Source organism: Diceros bicornis, chromosome 34, assembly GCF_020826845.1.
Source record: "Diceros bicornis minor isolate mBicDic1 chromosome 34, mDicBic1.mat.cur, whole genome shotgun sequence".
In the NCBI taxonomy this organism is placed as follows: domain Eukaryota; kingdom Metazoa; phylum Chordata; class Mammalia; order Perissodactyla; family Rhinocerotidae; genus Diceros; species Diceros bicornis.
In genome coordinates, this window is record NC_080773.1 from 24,393,360 (window position 1) to 24,411,714 (window position 18,355).

Below are 18,355 nucleotides of genomic sequence, written 5' to 3' on the forward strand. Positions count from 1 at the left end.
AAGTGCGTGCGCTTCACTGCTGGCAGCCCGGGTTCGGCTCCCGGGCGCGCACCGACGCACCGCTTCTCCGGCCATGCTGAGGCCGTGTCCCACATACAGCAACTAGAAGGATGTGCAGCTATGACATACAACTATCTACTGGGACTTTGGGGGAAATGAATAAATAAATAAAATTATAAAAAAAAAATCTCCCAAAAGAATTCTTCCCAAACAGGTGTTCTTCGAGATGTTAGCAAGCTTTTATAGTGCCATAAAAATGGTTTTAACCAATCACACATTGAAAACTGCTGAACTGTGCTTGGACTCTCCCACTGGAACTCGCCTATTGCATTCCGTTCTCTTTTCGCCTTTGAGACTTTATCCCAACACCGGCCGCCAGGCGGCGCGGTAAGCACCTCTTAGCAGCGCCTGAAACCACCAAATCTCGCTGTGGTTGGGTTAATTATTTGAGATTTCTTTACCATCCTGTATTTTAAATAGTTTTTCTTTTCTTCAATTTAACCTAATTCTTCATTATTTTTCCTTATAACAAGGAAGATATATGTATATATATATTATCTTTTTTTATTATCATCATTATTTTTATATGATACTAGGTGTTCCTGCCCAGAACCTAATTGATTTTATTAATTTTCTTGATTGGCTCATAAACGTAGAATTGGTATTTAGCATTTACAGCTAGACTAAATCTGATTTGTTGGACTCATTATGAATTATTGTTTTTTAGAAACCAATAAAATTGTTCATATCCAAAAGTATGATGGTGAAACATGATTAGTGAAATTAAGGCATTTACAGCTTCAGAAAATCAAATTTGCAAAATGGTTTTATTATATGTGAATCCCAGGATATTTTTGTGATTTTTTTTCAGAATTTTGATTACTAAATTAAATGAAAATGCATATTTTGGTTCTTTCCACTTGGTGTGTATTTATTATTTCCAAATGAAGAACATCCTTAAGCATGAAGATGACAAAATATTTTGAAAAAAATCATCAGGCCAGCCCAATGGTGTAGTGGCTAAGTTCGCGCACTCTGCTTCAGCAGCCTGGGGTTCGCAGGTTCAAATCCCAGGCGTGGACCGATGCACCGCTCATCAAGCCATGCTGTGGAGGCGTCCCTCATACAAAAAATAAAGAAAGATGGGCACAGATGTTAGCTCAGAGCCAATCTTCCTCACCAAAATAAATAAATAAAAATTTAAAACATTTAAAAAATAAAAAATCAATTTTCTAAAGCCATTTAAGCCTACAGTCCCCTAAGTATTTTATAATTAAATACATTTAATCTTTACAGATATTCATTTTCCCACAAAATTGGACAGCTTTTTGAATAAAGCTGGAAAATCAGAATCACAAGGCAAATTCAGTTGTCAAAAATAACAAAAGCACTTTTATAGTGCTTTCTACATGCTAGGCCCTGTTTTAAGCACTTTACATATAATAACATTTAATTCTCAGTATGGCCTTAATGGGTGGATACTATTATCCTCACTTTAAAAATGAGAAAACTGGGGCCAGCCCGGTGGTGCAAGCGGTTAAGTGTGCGCGTTCTGCTGCGGCGGCCCGGGGTTCGCCGGTTCGGCTCCAGGGCGTGCACCGATGCACCGCTTGTCAAGCCATGCTGTGGCAGGCATCCCACATATAAAGTAGAAGAAGACGGGCACGGATGTTAGCCTCGGGCCACTCCTCAGCAAAAAAAAAAAGAAAGAGGAGGATTGGCAGATGGTAGCTCAGGGCGGATCTTCCTCACACACACACAAAAAAATGAGAAAACTGAGGCCCAGAGAGGTGAACTCACTTTCTCAGCTTCACACAGCTATTAGGGGATTGAAAAAAAGAGTTGATCTCTAATTAGGCAATGTGAGAGAGTTATCTAAAATGTGAATGTGTGTACCCCAATAAGTCTCTTCTTTACCCTAAGTGTCTTATTTGCATTGAAACATGATCAAATAAAGCAATAATGGCAGGGCCACCCCCTTGGCTTGGTGGTTAAGTGCATGTGCTCCGCTACTGGCGGCCCAGGTTCGGATCCCGGGCGCACACCGACGCACCACTTCTCCAGCCATGCTGAGGCCGCGTCCCACATACAGCAACTAGAAGGATGTGCAGCTATGACATACAACTATCTACTGGGGCTTTCGGGGGGAAAAAAAAAGGAGGATTGGCAATAGATGTTAGCTCAGAGCCGGTCTTCCTCAGCAAAACGAGGATTAGCACGGATGTTAGCTGAGGGCTGATCTTCCTCACACACTCACACACTCACACACACACACACACACACACACAAGCAATAATGGCAAGCAAGCCTACTGGCGTCTCCCCACAGAATGTCTGTCTCACACAGAAAAAGCTTGAACCCTTTTTAAAAGGGAAGAAAAGAAGAGATAGCCCTTCTGGATTCTTTCATCAAGGGAAGACAGGTTTCCCAGAGACCTCCAGGCAAATTTCCCCTTGTGTCCCCTTGGCCCATGACCATCCCTTGAGTAATTCTTGAGAAAAGGGAATGACGGGGTGTGGCAATGGTTGGCTGCTGCCCCAACTAATCAGAATTCTAGTCCTAAAGCTGAGGGCTGCCGGACAGGCCGCAGACGGAAGCTACCCAATAGGGTCTCCCACAGGATCTCCCTACAGCTGGATCAGAGGTAAAGCGACACAGCCGGGGTCACACACCAAGCCGATAACAGAAGCAGGTTTGACTCCAGACCTGCAACTGGATACGCCTGGTCCTAACGCCCTGGTCCTAACGTCTGGCTCTTTCTACACCTCCAAATAGCATTAAAGCATGTGTGTGAAAGGACCAAACTTAGGATACACAGAATCACAAAGTTAACAGGGACTATGTTTTATAGATTTCTAGATGTTCACCCCCTCCAACAGTCCAGTATCCAGCCTCATGCCACACCCACCAGGGCCCACTATCTGTAGTACTGCCTGCAGGCACTGGAAGAGAGTGAGCGGGGGCAGCTCTGGGTGTAGAAAGACCCCTTTTGTAACCGAACCCAGTTTGTTTTTGCCCGTCGCCCAGAAAGCCAATCACCAAATCAAAGAGATTGCAGCAGAGAGTTTAATCACAAGGCAGCCAAGTGAGGAGGCAAGATAATGAACCTTAAATCTGCCTCCCTGAAAATGGTGACTGAGGGATATTTATGGGGTAGGGGACAGGTGTGGAAATAGATGATTAGAGGTGAGGAGAGGTGAGGTAATTGGTGAGCTGCGCAAGCGTAGGCAAGCTGCATGGCTCTTCATAGGACGCGTGTTCACAAAATGGCAGCCTTAGCACGATCTGAGGGTGGAGTTTTTAGCTTCTTGACGTCAAAAAAGTCACCTATCGGGCATCTTCGAGGGCCCCGTTGATGGGTTGGTGGTCTCAACCGGCCTGAACTGGACAAGTGGTCCTAATTCCTGAAAAACAGCTCAAACATCTGTTACCATGGTGACCCAGGCACCAGGGAGATGTTATTTATAGGAACCTAGTGGGAGTTGGGTAATATCTTGCCTAAGCAGCCCAGTTAACAGTGGGCAATCGAACAACTAAAAGCTATAATTACTAGTTGCAAAAAAAAATCCCTTTAGTTACTAGCTACCTAGTCATTAATGGCTGTTTATCGGTTTCACGTCAGGGCCAAACTTGAGGCCAGAGAGGAGGCTGGGACAAACGTCCAGGCAGAAGACAAGGTCTGACCTGATGCAGCGCCAAGGGGACAGAGAGGAAGAGACAGACAGAGCAGAGTGACAGGGCTTTGGGGGCAAAGGGGTACAGTGCCGAGAGATCTGGTCTGGTGACTGGATGTGTGGTTGGGCTGTCCCCAAGACGCGGAAGTGGGGGAAGTGCAGGCTAGTGGGAGAAGATGCTAAACTCAGTTTGTGATGAGGTTGAAAAACCTTCCAAGTCAGAGAAACTGCCAGAACATTGGGGGCTCGGATTGCTGGGTCCTTAAAAATGAAACCGGCTGAGAACCAGGATTCCTGGTTAAAACACTAGAGTCCCTGACTTGCATCATTGGAAATGACAGCTACTGTCTTGTTCTTTGGCATTTTACTTCAAAATTGCAGCAAAAAGAGGGAAAAAATATACATGAACAGCAGCACCAGGAGATCCGGCCTGAGAACGGAGTGATGCGGGGTCGGGGCCAAATTACACCCTTACCCACAACACGGAGCAGCCGGGAGGCCAGATCCCCAAGGCCTGAGAGGCGCGGCTAGGGGCCCAGACGCCTGGGTCCGGCCCTTAAGGCTTTGGGAGTGTAGCGACCACGTGGGGGCGCCAGAGACCCAGGCGTCCCGGGCCCCGTCCTTTTATTTTATATTGCACTTCAGGTGAGTCATTGTAGGGCGGCGAGGGTCCGGCGGTGACTACACGCTACATGTCGGTGGATCCCAGGGGGTGGCCGGCACAGCCCGCAGGGTCATACTGGGAACATCCACTCGTGGGCTCTTGTTCCGTACTGCGGGACAACAGAGGCGGAGCGTGAGAGGGAAGCCACACTGCAACTCCCAGCAGCCCTGGGGCGTCCCAGGCTGAGCGCTGGCGGAGTCGCGCCCCAGGACCTCATGGGAAATGTAGTCCACTTCCCAGAGGCCCGCAACAATCATGGGCGGGGGGGGGCAAATTGTGGCAAACACGGCGCAGAGAAAGAAGGGAGATGTAGTTCTGCAAAGAGGAGTCGTTGTTAGGCCCCGAAGGCTCTTGGAAAAAATCGTTTCCAGCTGAGAAAGCACGGATAGTCAAGAGAGGTGTGAAAAAAAAGAAAAAAGAGAGGTGTGGTTGTAGGTCCCGCTGCACCGGAGTTTATAGAAGGTCATAGGAAAGATGGCTCTAGGTCCAGTGCCCAGAAGGGAGCCCAGAGGTTCTCGGCAAAGATATCTCGGCTCAGACGAATGGAAATACCTCCAGAGGCTCATGAGAGGAAACATTAACAGGGGGCCAAGGTCCAGAGGCTTGTAGAGGAAGATTGCTTGGGCCAAAGGGGTTTAGTAAACCCAGGGCTCCAGGGAACCCAGGGGAGAGATCTTCGTGGCCAGAAGGCGGCTTCAAGTCCCAGAGGCTCATGGGAAGAGGATTTCGCCCCCTAGAAGGCTACACATGAGCAGCAGAGGCTCACGGGAAGGGCCTTTCTCCCACGGGAAGGCTACACGTGAGCAGCAGAGGCTCACGGGAAGGGCCTTTCTCCCACGGGAAGGCTACACGTGAGCAGCAGAGGCTCACGCGAAGCGCCTTTCTCCCACGGGAAGGCTACACGTGAGCAGCAGAGGCTCACGGGAAGGGAAGATTTCTCCCACGGGAAGGCTACACGTGAGCAGCAGAGGCTCACGGGAAGGGAAGATTTCTCCCACGGGAAGGCTACACGTGAGCAGCAGAGGCTCACGGGAAGGGATTTCTCTCTTTGAAAGGATACTCAGGGGTGGCAGATGTTCAGGGAAGGGGATTTCTCAAGCCAGGGCTCCAAAGGCTCACAGGAAAGGGTCATTTAGCCCCAAGCCGTGTTCTAGGCCACAAAAGCTCAGTCCAGAGGCACATGGGACGAGAACTTCTCTGGGGAACAAGCGTCCAGCCCATTTCCCAGCGAGTGCGCCTCACCTGGATCGCCTTCAGCTCCTTCTGGAAGCGGAGGACAAGCTCAGGCCCATTTTCCATGGTGGGAATGTGGAGGTGCTGGGAAGAAAGTGCCGTGAGGACCGGGCTCCTCCCCCTTCTCTGCCATCTCCAATGGCAGCCCCACCTCACCTTGCCTTCGTACAAGATTTGGTGCACAGGGCAGACCTGGCAAGCGGTGCCTGAGCCAAAGACTTCCCGAACCCGTCCCTCTTCCAGCGCCCGCAGCATCTCCTTCATGGTGATCTTCCGCTCTACTACCCGGAACTCACCCTGCGGGGCAAGAGACAGATACATATGAGCCCAGCTGCACAGGCCCGCCTCTGCCTCCCTAAGGATGCTGAGAAAGACAGAGACCCAAGTCGGGGAGACAGACACCCAGAGAGAGGAGGGCAGAGACATGCCAGTGAGCCCTAGCCCCCTGATGCTTTGGGCCCCCAACATAGCAGTACCCCATCATTCCCGCTGCCCGAAGACACCACGTCCTCACCCAGGTCTGAGCCAGGTCCAGCAGACTCTGTCTCACTACTCCAGGCAGGATGACACCGTCCAACGGGGGCGTCACCAGTTCCAGCACTGGGTCAAGTGTAAGGGATGGGGGTGTTACCTCACACCCTCGTGCACACCCTCCCATCCTCTGAGGAGCCACCCCACCCACCCCCAAGCCCTGAGACCGGCAATCTGCTAGGAATCATGGTACCACCCACTTCCACCAGGGCTTGGGTTGGGTTATGGGTGGGCTCACCCCCATCCTCGTGGGTCCAGTAGATGAAGATGTTCATGGTGCCCACCTCAGTGAGCTGTTGGTCAGGCCCATACAGCCAGAGGACTTGTTCGCAGCCCTTCCTTTTTGCCTCCAGCTGCACAAACACCGTGGGCCCATAATTCCTGGTGGAGAGCAACATAGGTGACCAGGGTAAGGGACCCCCATCCTTCCCCAACATGGTCCTGGATGAGTCTTTCCATACCGGGGCTGACCCTACTCCTCCTCAACTCACAGCCCTCCCATGGCTCCCCAGTGCCCCCAAGACAGAATCCCTGGCCAGTAGCTTGGGGTCAAGGCTCTAGGTGGTTGGTGCCCCCTTACCTTCCTTTTCCCACTCTGCAGATTACAGTACATCACTGTTTTCTTTGCTGGGATCACTTCCGCACCCAACTCCCCAAATGACCAAATCCCTAGTGTCCTTCAAAACCACCTGTGATGTCACCTCCTCTCAGCGCCATTTCCAAGCCTCAGGCTGGGTTCCAGGCCTTCTCTGGGATCCCCCAATAAATAGAGCCACCTCGACGATTTCCCATATCATCCTGTTTTAATACTGTCTCTCACCCAGAGCGGACTTCGCCCCTCATCTGCTCACAAGCTTCCCATGGTTCCCCATTGCCTTTGGGACAAGATCCCAGCCCCTCAATCTTGTGTTCAGGGCCTATCCTGGTCTGTGACTCCTTGTTAAGCCTTTTGCAAAAACCAGACTTATGTTTTTTTTGCCGACAACTTCCGTGACTCTGCCCCCTACCCTGTCCCTACCCTGTCCCCACACCTGTGGCCCCTAGGATTAGAAATTGTTTACCATCTCTTGTACCCAGGAAACCATCACCTTCCTACCCATCAGACTCAGCTGAGGTGTCACCACGTCCTCTGTGAAGTGTTTCACAATGCCCCAGTCACCTCCATCAGAGCACAGGCTGCTCTGGATATTGGGGCTCCCACCAGCCTGGGAGCCCCTGGAGGACAGGGCCCAGATCTGACTCATCCGTGTCCCCAGTGTCACCCAGCACAAGGGCCTGGCCCTTAGGAGACCTCACAAGATGTGTGTTGAAAGGATCTGAATCAACTCCCAGCGGAGGCCACACTTGCTGTCCCAGCATGCCCTTACCCCATCCTCAGCCTGATCACCACCCAGGAGACCCTTTCTGCCCTGCTGAGCCAAGGGCTCTGGAAAGATAGATTTACTCAGAAAGTCCACACGCAGGGTGATGGGCGCTGGAGGCCCAGGGGACTATGGGAGCCAAGCGTGGGGGTGGGGGTGGGGCTGGTGGAGCATGGGTGTTCAGGGTAGGCTACCGGGGAAGAGACCAATGAGCTAAGTATAAACTTAATTTCTGGAAGCTTCTTGGGGGACCAATCCTGGTTTCTCCACTGACCTCCACCCAACCCCTTCCTGTCTGAGCTGACTTGTCCACATGCCTTAGCACAGACTCCCCCCAGTTCCCCACCACCACAGTGCCAATGACATCACATCCCAACATGCGAGCACCGCTGTCCCCAACCATGTGAAACAGGACAGGGGGGACAAAAGACATCCAAAGACACATCCCAAAGTGCGGGCACTACACCCTGTGTCTCTGAGTCCAGTGTGCCAGACACGCGGGGGTGGGGGAGGGACTACTTACCCCCCCAGCTTGTAGTTGCCGACCCCACCCACCCAGGCGCGGATGAATGTTGGGTCAGCAAGGAGGGAGACAGGGCTCACGGCGTCTCCAGGGAAGTATGTGCCCACTGGGCAGAGAATGACGTACAGGAGGGCTTGCGTGGGAGGGCTGACACCTAGGGAGGGCTGTGATGGGCAGAAGGGGACATCAGGGACGCAGGAGTCCAGGCCCCCAGCCCTCCCCTTCAGGACCCCCCCCCCCAGGCCCACCTCGTTCCCGATGAACACAGGCCGCACGTAGAGGCTGGTACCCGTGCTGGCAGGAACCCAGTCCTTGTCCACTTCCACCAGCCGGCGGATGCACTCGAGCAACTCGGCCTTGTCAAAACTCTAGGGGGGATTCCGATGAGTCAGGGGGCCCTTGAAGCCCTTACGCCACCCCATGCCCTCCTCCCCGCAGGCTGGCCAGGGCCCCTCACCGGCAGGCAGAGGCGCAGGGCCGAGCACAGCATCCGGTCCATGTTGAGCCAGGGTCGGAAGAGGCGCACCCGCTGGTCGCTGCCTCTGAATGCCTTCATGCCCTCAAAGAGCTGTGGGGGACAGGTGGGTGGGTGGCTCGCAGACCACCTCAGACAGTCACGAAGAGACGGTGAGAGACACCAAGACAGAGACTGATAACAAGGATACAGACACAGAAGGATGCAGAGAGACTGCATAACATGCTGAGCACAGAAAGGAAGAGAGAGAGACAAAAGAGAGACGGATAGAGACCCAGAGAGACTTGAGAAAGCAAAGGACGGAGACCAGAGAAAGCAGAACACAGAGACCCAGAGACAGAGGTGCAGAAAGAGTGCCCTGCTTAAACCCTTCCCATGTTACTGGTTGTGTTTCTCAGGAATGATGACAATGTGGAAGTGATGTTTTTAAAGAGTCCTTGTGTTTTAGAGGAACACTGAGATGGCTATGGATGAAATAATACAATGTCCAGGATTCGCCTCAAAATCATACAGAAAGGGGAAGAGGATGGAAGTCCAGAAGAAACAAGACGGTGACCAACATGTGCTAACTGATGAAAGATAAAGGAGAGAGGATGTTATATCATTCTACTTTTATGCTTGAAATTTCCCGTAAGAAAAACATTTTTCAAAATACAAAACAAAAGTTGATCCCCACCCCTACCCTGTCACTCCCCCCAGCCCTGGAGGCTCCACAAGATCTGGTCTCTCTCCCCTCAGCCTCCTATACTAACAGTGCCCACTGGGCCCCCACTGCTGCCACCGTGGCCACCTCCTGCTCCCAGGTTTTGCACCTGCTGGATCCTTTGCTAGGACACTGTCCTCCTTGCTTCGCCTCATGTCTTCCAACTCACTTCTCAGGGCTCAGCTTAAATGTTACATCCTTCATGGTGTTACATCCTCACCCCCAGACAGGTCAGGGCACCCTGATTCCTTCCCCATGGTTCCTTGTTTGCTTCTTCAATGTTGGCCTCACTACAAATGGGAAGTGCCCAAGGGTCCCCTGTGTCCAGGGCAGGGCTTGGCACTGAGTAGGTTTTTGTTGAATAAATGAATAACTAAATGCATGAATGAAGAATGACAAAAAAAAAAAAAAGCAAAAATAAAAGAACAAGGGAAAGAGGTGAGAGTGGGAAGAGGCTTTATCAGATATTAAAACAGATTATAAACCTACAGTACTTAAAACAGAGTGACACTGATATATGAGTAAACAGAATGAACAATGGACAAAACTAGAAAGTGATTATAAAGCAATGGGGGAAAACATGGTTAATTCAATTAAATGGTGCTAGGACAACCAAATATCCATCTAGAAAAGAAAATTAAATTGGATCCCTACTTGGGCAGGCCCCATGGCTTAGCGGTTAAGTGCGCGCACTCCGATGCTGGCGGCCCGGGTTCGGATCCCAGGCGTGCACTGACGCACCACTTCTCCGACCATGCTGAGGCCGCGTCCCACATACAGCAACTAGAAGGATGTGCAACTATGACATACAACTATCTACTGGGGCTTTGGGGGAAAAATAAAATTTAATAAATAAATAAATTAAATAAATAAATAAATTGGATCCCTACCTCACACCTCACACTAGGAAAAATTCCAGGTGGATTACAGATTTAAATGGAAAAAAAATTAAACCATAATAACTATAGAAGAAAACACAAGATAACTGTTTTATATCTTGAATTGGTGATAGTATTCTAAATATGACAAATCACAGAAGCCAAAAAAGAAAAGACTGATACATTTGACTGCATAAAAATAAAACAAACTGGGGAGAGATTTTCAACTCCTATCAGAAATGGTTTATCTAATATATAAAGTACTTCAACAAATAAGTTTTTAAAAACCCACTCTGATAGAAAAATCAGCCAAGAAAATGGACAATTCACAGAAAGGAAATAGTAATGGCTCTTATGCTTGTGAAAAGATGGTCAACTTCATTCATAATTAGGGGGAAAATGCAAATTAAAATGACTCTGAGATATCTTTAAAACCATTTAGGAGATTAGAAAAGATCTAAAAATTTGACAAGGGCTGTCCAAGGTATGGAGTAAACTGTCTCTGCTGGTGGGCGTGGAAACTGATACAACTTCTACAGATGTGGATGTAGCAATACTTATCACAATTACAAGCTCACACACCCTTTGACCCAATGGTTCTAGAAATTGAGCAGAGATTAAGATACACTTGCACTTAAAGAAAGTGATGTGTTTACTGCAACATTGTTTGTAATGGCACAAGAATGGAAACAATCTAAATGTCCAACAATAGGGGATTACCTAAATGAGGCATTGTTAAGATGGAATACTATGCAGCAGCAAAAAGAAGGAAAACACTCTGAAGGCTGCTTAAGAATCTCCAAGGAAGAAGGCAAGATGTCAAACAGTGAGTGGACAGGATGCTACTTTTTGTGTGAAAAGAATGGAGTGAAACAATTATACACATCAATGCTGATATCCAGAGAGCAGAACTCTGGAAGGACATGGGATGTGGTACTTGGGGCTGCCTCTGGTGGGGTAGGGGAGGTGCTAGGTGGCTTGGGAGCTGGGGAGGTCTATTCCCTTTTTAACTTTTAGAACTTTGGACTGAGTGAATATATGACTCATTTTTTAAAAAGATGTTTTTAATTTAAAAACACTCCAAATAAAATTAAAAATTTAAAAACACAGGGAGACAAGGGCAGAAAGCAGATTAATAGTTGTCAGGGACTGGGGCAAAGGGCATGGGGAATGACTCCTTAACGGGTACAGGGTTTCTGTTTGGGGTGATGGAAAACTTCTGGAACTAAGCAGTAGTGATGGTGTACAACATTGTGAACGCACTAAATACCACAGAATTGTAGACTTTAAAATGGTTAAAACAGTATATTTCATGTTATGCATATTCTTATGTATGAGTGTTATTACCATGATAATAAAAAATAACAATACAAGTGGTTCACTTGTTATTCTACACATGCCCCAGAGTGAGGATGACACGGGGACATGAATTTCCTGTGCCTTCGGCTGGCTTCAGTTCCCCAGGTGCCCTGTATGAAAAGGATGGCAAAAACATATGTTTTGTACGCCGGGGCCTCTAAATCCCTTCATGTGCACTCACTCAACTGAAGAGAAGGTACTGGATCCCCAGCTGGAAGACAACCTGCTGTGTTGGGCTCAAAGGAGAGGTAATAAATGGTGATCTCCCCAAACCACCATCCTGGGGGGATCTGTGGACAGAATCCTGATTGTCTGTCCTTGGTTTCTAATTGCCACCGGAGGTGTGTCTCCTCTGCACAAAATTGACTGGTTCTAGTTAAACGTCCAGAGCAGGTGGGGAAAAAAATCCTCTCAGAATTCTGGTAAAAAAAAAGAAAGAAAAACATGCCGAATGTCACAGATTCCTGCCCTAGGGACAAAAATTACTCAAACTGCAAACCAGCTACTAGGACCGTAATACGTTCATTCAAATCTTGTCACAACTAGAGTTTCCTCAGGGACACTCTGCATCCAGCCATAGCTTTAAGTCGTAAGCCAAATGCCTCCTGGGTCTCTCTCCTTACAGGCCCCTCACCGAGTCTGGCAAAGCTGATCCTCCTCCTGAGTCCCTAGTTGGGGACAGTCCCCTGGTCTACCTGGTCACCTGGCCAAACCTCTGGGCACCATCCTTGGCCCTCCCTTGCCCCCTCTCGCTCAGCCCACCAAATCCCTCGTGTCCCTGAATCTCTTGGCCTCATCCCCTCCCGTCCATCCTCCAGCTCTACCCCTAGCTCAGGCCTCCACATCCACCTATTCTCTTCTCTCTAGACCTTCACCCCAGCCCGACATCCAGGCCTCCAGCTCATCCTCCACGTGGCCTGAGAGGGGTCTTGCTATACCCAGGGCTGGCCCTGCCCCTCTCCTGCTCAGAGCCCTCCATGGCTCCCACCGCCCTTGAGAAGGTCTTAGCCCCGCAGCTCCTCTGTGGCCCTGATGACATCTTTAGCTTCCTCCACCACCTCCAATCCCACAATTCCCCCCAAATATGCCAGCTCTTCTTCGTATTATGTCTTTGTACTGGCTGTCCCCTTGCCCTCTAACACCCTAAGCTATCCTCTTTGGCAGGACAGACCCCACCTTCCTTCCAGTTGGAGGCAGGATCAGGTTCCTCGTCCAGCCTCCCACAATGCCTCAGCTGCCTCCACGAGAGCACAGATCTCACTGGGTTGTGGCCAACATATGCAGTTTTCAAGTGAAGGAACTAGGTCTGCTCATCTCAAGGAACCCAGCATCACCCAACACAGGGCCTGGAACATGACAGGCCTCAGAAAACGGATGATGAATGCACGGAGAGAAGAAACACACAAAACGCAAACCCAGGGAGGTGGGCCCGGGCAAGAGACACAGCAGGAGGGAAGAGATGCACAGGCAAATGGGATAAAGGTCACCGCCATGCCACCTGCTGTGAGTAGTGAATGGCGGAGCAGGCTGGGTGCAGCATGAGGTTCTGGAAGGGCTGGATTCGGGGCTGGCCCCAGCCCTTCTCCTCATTCCATTCCACCATTAGCATGTGGTCGGTGAATGTCTTCCCAAACACCAGGGGCTTGCTGGGGTCAGGCTTCTTATGAGGCTTCTGCGTCAGTTGCAGCTGCAGGTCTGCAGCCTGAGAAAAAGAGAGGCACCCGGGTGTCCTGGAATCTGGCCACAACCTCCAAACTAAAAAACTACAACTCCCATGAATCCCTGGGGCTAAGACCTAGAGAGAAGAGGATGTGTAGCCCCATGGGCTTCTGGGACATGCAGTTGCATTTCTCTCCCACTGCCTAATGGCAGGCCATTAAGCTACCCTATTGCCATCCACCTTCACCTTTGGGCCCTGGACCTTCTGGAGATGCCCACATCTAGCCCCCAGCCCTCTCCTCCCTGAAACCTAAGAGTCCCAGCCCCCAGCCCCTCCTCTTTGAGATCCAAAAGTATAGTCTCCTCCTTTTACCTTAAAGTTGGATGAGGCATATCGTCTGGGGCCACACAGAGGCCAAGGGACAGGGAGAAGTTTTCGGGCCCAAATCTGGGGATGGGGACAGAAGTAAGAAAGGTGGTGAAGCCAGGAGAGAGAGCAGGGGGCCCTGGCACCCCTTGTGCCACCTCCTGCACTTGGGAGGTCCCTCTGGTCTGCTGTGCCCCGGGCCCAGTGCATTCTCAACAGGGCATATGGCCCTGGCCAAGACCCCTCCCCTGTCCTGATCAGCATATAGCAGGAGGAGATCCTGAAGGAGGCCAAGTCCCTCCTTCAAGTCCATGAGGGCCATTGCTAGAAAGAGCTGAATCAGCTCCCATCCCCTCCTCCATGTTGGGGCAAAGTCAAACGCAGGCGCCTCCCACCCCAGGGAACTTTGGTCCCAGCCCTGAGACCAGCTCAGACAGAAGACGATGAGGGAAGGTGTGCAGGTAAGTGAAGGCCTCCCTGGGGGACCCAAATCCTGACAAGAGTTAGAAAAGTGAGGGACCTATATATAGGTCATGCTCCCCAGTACCCGAGAGCTGGGCCCCCAGCTCCCTCCACTGTCAGACCCAGGAATCCAAGTGTTTATTCTTTTAGGGTATTAGATCAGCTGGGCTCAGATTACCTGGAACCCCTAACCCTACACCTTGGACACCAGTGATTCTGATTTTGTTCAGATCCGGGGGCTGAGGGGCAGCTACATGGACCTGGGGGGTCACCCCAGTCATCAACAGACACTATTCAGATGAACACTTCCCTGTGGTCCTGCCCGTGGCAAGCAGGGGAGAGCAGGTCTGGCTGTGTCCAGCAGGGTGGCCTCTCCCCAGTGTCTTTTGCCCTCACAATGCCTCTTTCTCCAGCCTGGCGGGAAGGCAGCTGGGTCACGAGGTTGAGGGAGACAGAACAGCCTAGCCTGCTCCTGCCTTGAGAGCTGGGTGAGCTGATACCAGCGAGAACGGACCTGAATGGCAACAGTCACTGGTCAGTAGGTGAGTCCTGGGGAGAGTGAGGCCGCGGGTCTGCAATGTCCTAAAGTTGGGGCCATCAAGTCTGAGGGGTCCTAGATAGTGTGGGGCCCAAGGGCTTCTGGGATGATCAGAGTGTGGTCCCTGGCATGGCCTCTAGGTGGCAACGTGTAGCCAGCCCAAACTTGTAGCCACGCTCCTGTCCAGGATGGGCCAAGACACTCACAGTACAGAGAAAATATGGACACACGGGGGAGCCAGCCAGCATCTGGGCGGGAGAGCAGCCCTCAGAGGGAGCTAGAACCGAGAAAAATAAAAGTGAGTACGACAGGGATGAACAAGAATGAGAAAACGAGAGAGACGTGGAAATAACAACACAAATTTAAAAGACAAAAATCAAGGCCAAGAGATGCCAAAATAGATATGAGCCTAAAGAGAGACAAGAGACAAAGGGAGAGAAACTCAGGCAAAGCCAAGCCTGGGGAAATCAAGAAAAAATATGGGGGGGTGGGGCATAAAAGGAAGCCACGAGAGAGAATGAGGGAAGAGGAGAGAAAGAAACGAAGACCAGACTTTAGGTGACAGAGAGCCAAGTGAAAGGGAGACCTAGAGGAATGAGGCAAGATTGGGAGAGATGAAGCGATGCCAACACCTACAGAGAACTATCTCAGTGTTGCTTAAAGACAGAGATATCCAGGAGAGAGAGAAAGGAGAGGCAGAAAAACACGCCCACAACGCAGAGAGAAGGTGCTGGGCTCGGTGTCCAGGAGATTATAAACCTCCACTGGCCATAGAGATTCTGTCACACTGGGGGAAGCTGCCTTCACCCCCCCAGGATATTTCTCTAGGGACAGGGGTCTCACCTCAGCTCAGACAAGGTGCCATCTGATACCATAAGCCATGGGGATTGGGCCCGAAGGAGACCTCAGATGGTAGATAGGCTTTGGAGACAAAGCGTGTTAAAGGATTGGGGCTGAATTACGAAATGGAGAAGGGTTCTGGGGGAGTGCCAGGGCAGGGCTCTGTAACATGACAGAACCTCCTCCCATCACGGCTCAGGAGTGTCACCATTAAAGCCCAGGATTGTCTCTGTCATAGCTTAGCACTGTCCTTCACACTTCAGGACTGCCCCCACATCACAGCCTAGGGAAAGTCCCTCTCATAGTGCAGTGCCGTCCTTGCCTCAGCCGGGGACTGTCCCTATCACAGCCCCAAAGTGTCCTTGTCACAGCCCAGGACTGATCCCATCACATGCAGAACTGTCCCATTAAACCCGGGACTCTCCCATCGCAGACCAGGACTGCCCTAGGACAGCCCAAGACTCTCCACATCACAACCCCAGACTGTCCCCATCACTGCCCAGAACTGTCCCACCACAGCCCAGGAGTGTCACCATCAAAGCCCAGATTGTCCCAGTCATAGCCCGGGCCTGTCTCCATTAGTCACCGAGACTCAGAGAGTAAAAATCTACCCTGCTATCTCTCCATCAGGCTGGGAGAAGAGTCCCAGATAAAGTCAGGTGCAAAGTTAACAGGAAACACTCCTCCCAAGGTTACGCTGCAGCTGTCAAGGGTTATCAAGACTCCCTTCTTGGAGTTCTTATTGTTTCCCTTCTGACCGAGAAACCTTGTTCTCTAAAATCATAGACTCCCCGAAACTCTGCCGGTTGACACCCCACCAGTAAGAAGGGACCGTCCCACTCTCGCCTGGAGGATGTGTCACTTTGACAGTGAGAAGCTGCCTCGGTTTCCACTCTGGGTGCAGAGCTTCAGATAAGAGGTCTCGAGACACAACATTCCACATCTATCTCAACATTTAGTTCCAAGAAAATAGGGTCTTGGGTCCAATTCCGAGTCCAGATCTGAGACAGAACTCTGTGTCACCATCCTACCCCCACCCCTAGAGGTCCCCGCGCCCCCTCACCCCCACCTCAGGCTGACTATTCCCTCCTTAATGTCCCCACCCCAGTCGCATCACTGTCCCCTCCTCCACGTTTCCTTCCGCATACCTCCCATCCGGGTCCCCTTCCCACCAATTACGTCCCCCCCATCCCCCATTAAGCCTTATGCTCTTTTTCAGGGACCCCCTCCTCCTTGGCGGCCCACAGCGGAACCTGAGCGCCGCAGGAGCAGCTCCAAGCCCGAGGAGCTGCAGGTGAGTGGTCCTCCCGGAAGTGCGCCTTCCTGCGGGGTTCCCCAGCCCCAGGCGTGGGGCCGCAAACCCACCTGACCCAGTGCGGCTGCGGCCATGGTCGGTGCGGCGGGTAACTCTGCTCTCCCGAGGCGAGGTCCCAAAAAAGCACGTTCCGGCCCCGCCCCGCTCACGCCACCTCCCGCGGGAGGGCTGTCCACCCGGCACCCCAGGCCAGCCTGGCCTCCCCAGTTATACAGCGCCCGCGGGGAGCCGGGCTCTGCTGCAGAGCGCATGCGCTGGAACCCTCGCGGCGTAGGGAGGTCAATTGATACCCACCCTCCTCCCAGCCTCCACCCAGATTCTGTTCCGGCCACGTCCCTGCCTTGCAAGAGCGTGCATGCAGCGGTTTGCAAAAATGCATTTTAATATTTACTGTCACGGAGTGCTAACGAGGAGAAGCAGCCCAAGGTAAGGGAGGGGAAAGGCCCTGAGCAGAAACCTCCGCCTATCTCGATCCCTTAGTGAAAAGGAAAAGCACACAGTAAATGTTGGCAGGCGCAGATAGCATGAAAGAATGTACAGGAAAAGGGAAAGGACTCGTAAGAGGGCTGAAGGGGTTGCAGTCAAACCCTGTTTGAATGTAGTTTTTCCTTCCAACGACAAAATATGAGTATTCTGTGTAACTTTTTAAGAGATCAGAACACACACGGTTCACCATGCCTCCTCCCAGTCCCTTTCATCAGTGAGGCCGGAAAAATGTCAATCTCCCAACTCATCAATGAGTCTCTAAGAACAGCCCCCGGAGCAGGATTTCCTGGTGACGCCCCTTCATGAGTGACACCCCAACTTCAGGACCCCCAGAGGCAGAGTGAGCCAATTACAGCCCCTCAGGATCCCTCTAATCTCCAGCAATGCAAACCTGCATCAGTGTCCCGTATATGGTACTCCTTGGTCACTGTGCCCCCCAAAACATCCGGTGGTCAGAGTTCCCCCAACTCCTGCATCCTGGTTACTGTGACACCAAAATCTTTTTCCTGCTGAATCTTCAAACTCCGGTCCCTAGGCCACTGTACCTCCGTAATTCTACCCTGGGTATTTTGCCCCCAAATTGTCCCCGGGTCACTGTCCCCCAGCCCTAACAGCCACAGGCCCAGGCAGTCAAATTCCGATCTCTCCCTCTCAGGGCGTTGTCCAGTTTTTCCTCTTCCCCAGCCCTCCTCCCCAAGCACCAAGCCTGGGGCCGTAGGGGTGCGGCGCCCACTGACCGCTCCCGTCCCACCTCGCCAATCAGCGATTGCCGCCGATTGCCGCACACCCCCCGCCGCGGCCAATCCGCAGCAGACATGCAGCTCCACCCGCTCGCCTGGGGCTACATACCCGGCCCCCTCCTGGAGAAATCCAGGGTTCCCAGTTTCCTCTTCCCCCAAACCCAGGAGTCCCTACCCGAGCCCCTCCTCCCTCTGACTCAGGAGTCTCAAATCCCAGCTTCCTCTTCCCTCAGCACTTTTGGCTCCTGTCACCCTCCTGCAGGCAGCGATGTCAAAATTCCTTTCCCCGAAGGGCCACAAACAAAGACGAGGCCTTTTTGCTTTCATTCCTCCATTATCCCCTAATTAGAGCTTAATGTACTCGTCCCTGCCGGCCTTTAAATTAGCGCACAGGTAAAGCCGACCTGCAATTCTTTCCCCAGGAGCCCCGGCCGACTGGCTCCTGCTGCAAGGCCCGTTGGGAGTTGTAGTCCCTGGGGTAGAGGCCACGCGTGGGAGTGATACCGCCTCAACACGCGGTTGCCATATTGTAGAAAAGAAACTGTAT

At 51.5% G+C, this 18,355-nt stretch overlaps 1 protein-coding gene across 7 annotated transcripts; it reads right to left on the reverse strand.

The window, feature by feature from the left end:
* Nucleotides 1-2,850: 2,850 nt before the first annotated feature.
* On the reverse strand, nucleotides 2,851-17,812 carry BCAT2 (branched chain amino acid transaminase 2). 7 transcript variants are annotated; one of them, XM_058529805.1, is made up of 11 exons: nucleotides 16,633-17,809; nucleotides 13,434-13,508; nucleotides 12,900-13,103; nucleotides 8,444-8,554; nucleotides 8,235-8,354; nucleotides 7,987-8,150; nucleotides 6,341-6,483; nucleotides 6,086-6,171; nucleotides 5,728-5,868; nucleotides 5,581-5,655; nucleotides 2,856-4,447 (listed from the first exon to the last, which is right to left on the reverse strand). In XM_058529805.1, the coding sequence occupies exons 1-11, from the start codon at nucleotides 16,831-16,833 to the stop codon at nucleotides 4,409-4,411; spliced, it is 1,359 nt and encodes a 452-aa protein (XP_058385788.1). In that variant the 5' UTR covers nucleotides 16,834-17,809; the 3' UTR covers nucleotides 2,856-4,408. The 7 variants fall into 7 exon arrangements, with proteins under 7 accessions (XP_058385787.1, XP_058385792.1, XP_058385793.1 ...); XM_058529804.1 differs by having other exon boundaries at nucleotides 2,851-4,447; nucleotides 7,987-8,354; nucleotides 16,633-17,812; XM_058529809.1 differs by lacking the exon at nucleotides 16,633-17,809 and adding an exon at nucleotides 16,521-16,595 and having other exon boundaries at nucleotides 2,851-4,447; nucleotides 7,987-8,354.
* Nucleotides 17,813-18,355: the final 543 nt, after the last annotated feature.

Excerpts from the sequence above, each read along its gene's own strand:
- BCAT2 (XM_058529804.1), bottom strand. The coding sequence starts at position 16,833 with ATGCGCTCTGCAGCAGAGCCCGGCTCCCCGCGGGCGCTGTATAACTGG. Across the intron at positions 6,484-7,986 it reads GGCAACTACAAGCTGGGGGG|GAATTATGGGCCCACGGTGT; the intron begins GTAAGTAGTCCC and ends GCTCTCCACCAG. Across the intron at positions 6,172-6,340 it reads CTGGACCCACGAGGATGGGG|TGCTGGAACTGGTGACGCCC; the intron begins GTGAGCCCACCC and ends CACTTGACCCAG.